At 50.7% G+C, this 3,326-nt stretch overlaps 1 protein-coding gene across 1 annotated transcript; it reads left to right on the top strand.

The window, feature by feature from the left end:
* Positions 1-532: 532 nt before the first annotated feature.
* On the top strand, positions 533-1,895 carry LOC145949859 (uncharacterized). The gene is made up of 2 exons (XM_083060761.1): positions 533-1,410; positions 1,838-1,895. Exons 1-2 carry the CDS (start codon positions 533-535, stop codon positions 1,893-1,895), a joined length of 936 nt encoding a protein of 311 aa, XP_082916887.1.
* The last annotated feature ends 1,431 nt before the right edge of the window (positions 1,896-3,326 follow it).

Raw genomic sequence — 3,326 nt, 5'->3', positions numbered from 1 at the left:
ACCAACGTCGCAACCCGTCACTCACCGATCTCATGCATCGACGCACAAGCCGGGCCCAGACGCCAGCAAAGCACCCTCACATGCCACGGAAGGCCGCGAAACCTTCCGCCGACATCCTTTTGTGGACGGCATCATGGAGACCCCACTCCCCCGAGGATGGAAGCCTCTCCATCTCGACCGCTATGACGGCACGACGGACCCCGATGAGCACATTGACCTATACACAACCCAGGTAAACCTCTACACTAACAGTGATGCTATCCTGTGTAGGGTTTTTCCGACCTCGCTCAAAGGGGCCGCACTCCACTGGTACACCCAGCTACCTGCCGAGTCCATCGACAACTTTAGTACCTTAATCCGCCGGTTCATGGCACAGTACGCCACCAGCTGACCTCACCACGCAACCTCCACTGCATTGGCCAACCTCAGGTAGAGTGATGACGAACCTCTGCGGGCCTTCATGGAGCGCTTCTCCAGCATCTCGGTGAGGATCCGAAACTTAAACCCCGAGGACACCCTTCACTCCATGCTCATGGCCCTCAAAGCTGGCACCTTTGTCGACAGCCTCTGTCGAGACCCCCCCCACGACATGGATGAACTTCGCGCCCGCGCGGCCGGATACATCCAGATGGAGGAGAACTCCACCTTCCGCGACCAGGTCCGTGGGAAAGCCCCAGCAAAGCCAGAACAGGGGCATAAGGATAAAGTCAAAGTCAACAATGACAGCCAATTCAAGAAGTCGACTAGGGCAAACAAAGGGGGGAGATACGACTTTTACACTCCCCTGAATGCACTTAGGGTACACATCGTGGAGGAAGCCAGCAATAATAACCTTGTCACCCTTCCATCACCAGGTCACACTCCCAGCAGCGCCGACAAGTCCAAGCACTGCCGGTATCACAGGAACCATGGTCACACCACGAAGGAATGTCGCACACTCCGAGATCGCATTGAAGTGCTCATCCAAGTAGGTCACCTCGGCCAGTATGTCCAGCGCCAACAGAGTAACAGAGGTGGCTATGGAGGCCGAGGGCGCGGTAGAGGTCGAGGTTCAGGAGCCCGCACTGACTCACACCCGGGTTCCCAACAAAATGCTAGCGGCGCAGTACAAGCCGAGATAAGCCAAGAGACAAAGTCGGCTCCCTTACGGGGAGTAATCAACACGACTGTAGGTGGTTTTGCGGGAGGAGGCGCCAACAGCTCGGCCCGAAGAAGACACCTACAGAGCATCAACTGCGTCCACTCTACCACCTCGGCACCACACCAAAGCTCACCGCCGATCTCCTTCTCCGACGAAGACTACGCTGGTGTCAACCCTAACCAGGACGACCCCATGGTCATCGTTGTGGAGATAACCAACTGGAAAGTGCAGAAAACACTCATCGACCAGGGAAGCTCGGCTGACATCCTGTACTGGCCAACGTTCCTCAAACTAGACGTCCCTCACTCTCTCATCCAACCTCACACGGAGCCCCTAGTCGGCTTCGCAAGAGAGCGAGTTCACACTCAAGGATACGTAGACTTGCTGACAACTTTCGGAACGCCACCGGATACAAGGCGGGTCATGGTCCGGTACCTCCTCGTGGAAGCCAACACTTCCTACAACATCATCATCGGGAGGCCAACCTTGAACCAACTCTGAGCAGTAGTGTCAACCCCACACCTCACCATGAAGTTCCCGGGTAAGGACGGTAAAGTCATCTCCGTCAAAGCTAATCAGAAAACAGCTCGGCAATGCTACGCCGAGAGCTTGAAGACTTCCTCATCGAGCAAGCAAAGCAAGGGGAATCCCCCCACCATAGCTCCTTAAGTTTTTAAGTCTCTCTTCTTCTTCCAGTGTGAACAAAGTTGTGCACTCTTTTCCCGCCTCAACCTTTGACTGTGAGGGTTTTTAACGAGGCACACAAGCACCATAAATAAAACTACTCCTTTCGCTCATCTCATATTCTTATTTTCCTGATTATCTAAAGGACGAAAACGAACTCTAACTGTGCAAACGCTGAAATCCGAGGTCGAGTCCGAACCTGATGCTTCCGTTAAAGGTCGAGTTTGAACTTTAATTAAATAATCTATCTCAAACCTGAGGTCGAGTACGAACCTTGACGCTGTCGTTAAAGGTCGAGTTCAAACCTTAATTAAATAGCATATCTCAAATTTGAGGTCGAGTCCGAACCTCGACATTTCCGAGGTCGAGTACGAACCCCAACGCTTTCTTTAAAGGTCGAGTTCAAACCGTAATCAAATAGCAAATCCGAGGTCGAGTACGAACCTCGATGCTTCCGTTAAAGGTCGAGTTCGAACCTTAATTAAATAATCTATCTCAAACCCGAGGTCGAGTACGAACCTTGATGCTCTCGTTAAAGGTCGAGTTCGAACCTTAATTAAATAGCATATCTCAAATTTGAGGTCGAGTCTGAACCTCGACATTTTCAAGGTCGAGTACGAACCCCGACGCTTTCTTTAAAGGTCGATTCAGAACCTTAATCAAATCACTTCACTCGAATTCGAGGTCGAATACGAAAGTCGACGCTTCCGTTTAAGGTCGAGTCCAAACCTTAATGGAACCAACTCGCAAATTCTGAGTTCGAATACGAACCTCGACGCTCTTGTCAAGGGTCGAGTTTGAACCTTAATAACTTATTCGGAGGTCGAGTCCGAACCACATATCCGAGATCGAGTTCGAACCTCGATGAAACACGCACCACCCTAAAATCTAAGGTCGAGTACGAACCTCGACACTATCGTTAAAAGCCGAGTACGAGCCGTATACCTAAGGTCGAGTTCGAACCGTGACAAAACATACATGACCCTAAACTTAAGGGCGGATACGGACAACCTATCTAATTCACTACACTCCGGTTTGAGGTCGGCTCAGAACCTCGGCGCCAATAAATCAAGATCATCGAACCTTCACAGAAACGCTCACCCAAACAGAAGCCCGAGGTCAAGCCCGAACCTCCCTTAGCATATGAGGTCGAGTACGAACCACAACATCCAGATGCGAGGTCGAATATGAACGTCGAGTATGAACCTCGATGTCCCCGCTTAAAAGTCGAGTTCGAACCTTAGCTAAATCATTTTGCTCAAACCTAAGATCAAACCCGAACCCCACCAAAGCCTAAGGTCGGATACGAACCTCGACACTTTCAAGGTCAAACCCGAACCTTCATAAAATCGGTCAAATCCGAACCACAATAAAATCAGTTGCTCAAAATCAAAGTGTAAGGGCGAATACGAGCCTCGACACTCCCGATAAAGGTCGAGTCTGAACCTAACCAAATCGTCTAACTCAAATCCGAGGTCGAATACGAGACTCAACACATTTA

This window comes from Cajanus cajan, chromosome 7 (assembly GCF_000230855.2).
Source record: "Cajanus cajan strain Asha chromosome 7, NIPB_CcT2T_4, whole genome shotgun sequence".
Classification (NCBI taxonomy): Eukaryota; Viridiplantae; Streptophyta; class Magnoliopsida; order Fabales; family Fabaceae; genus Cajanus; species Cajanus cajan.
The sequence above is the reverse complement of the archived record's forward strand: the minus strand, read 5'-3'. Positions and strand labels throughout refer to the sequence as shown.

Excerpts from the sequence above, each read along its gene's own strand:
- LOC145949859 (XM_083060761.1), top strand. The coding sequence starts at position 533 with ATGGCCCTCAAAGCTGGCACCTTTGTCGACAGCCTCTGTCGAGACCCC. Across the intron at positions 1,411-1,837 it reads GGAAGCTCGGCTGACATCCT|TGTGAACAAAGTTGTGCACT; the intron begins GTACTGGCCAAC and ends TTCTTCTTCCAG.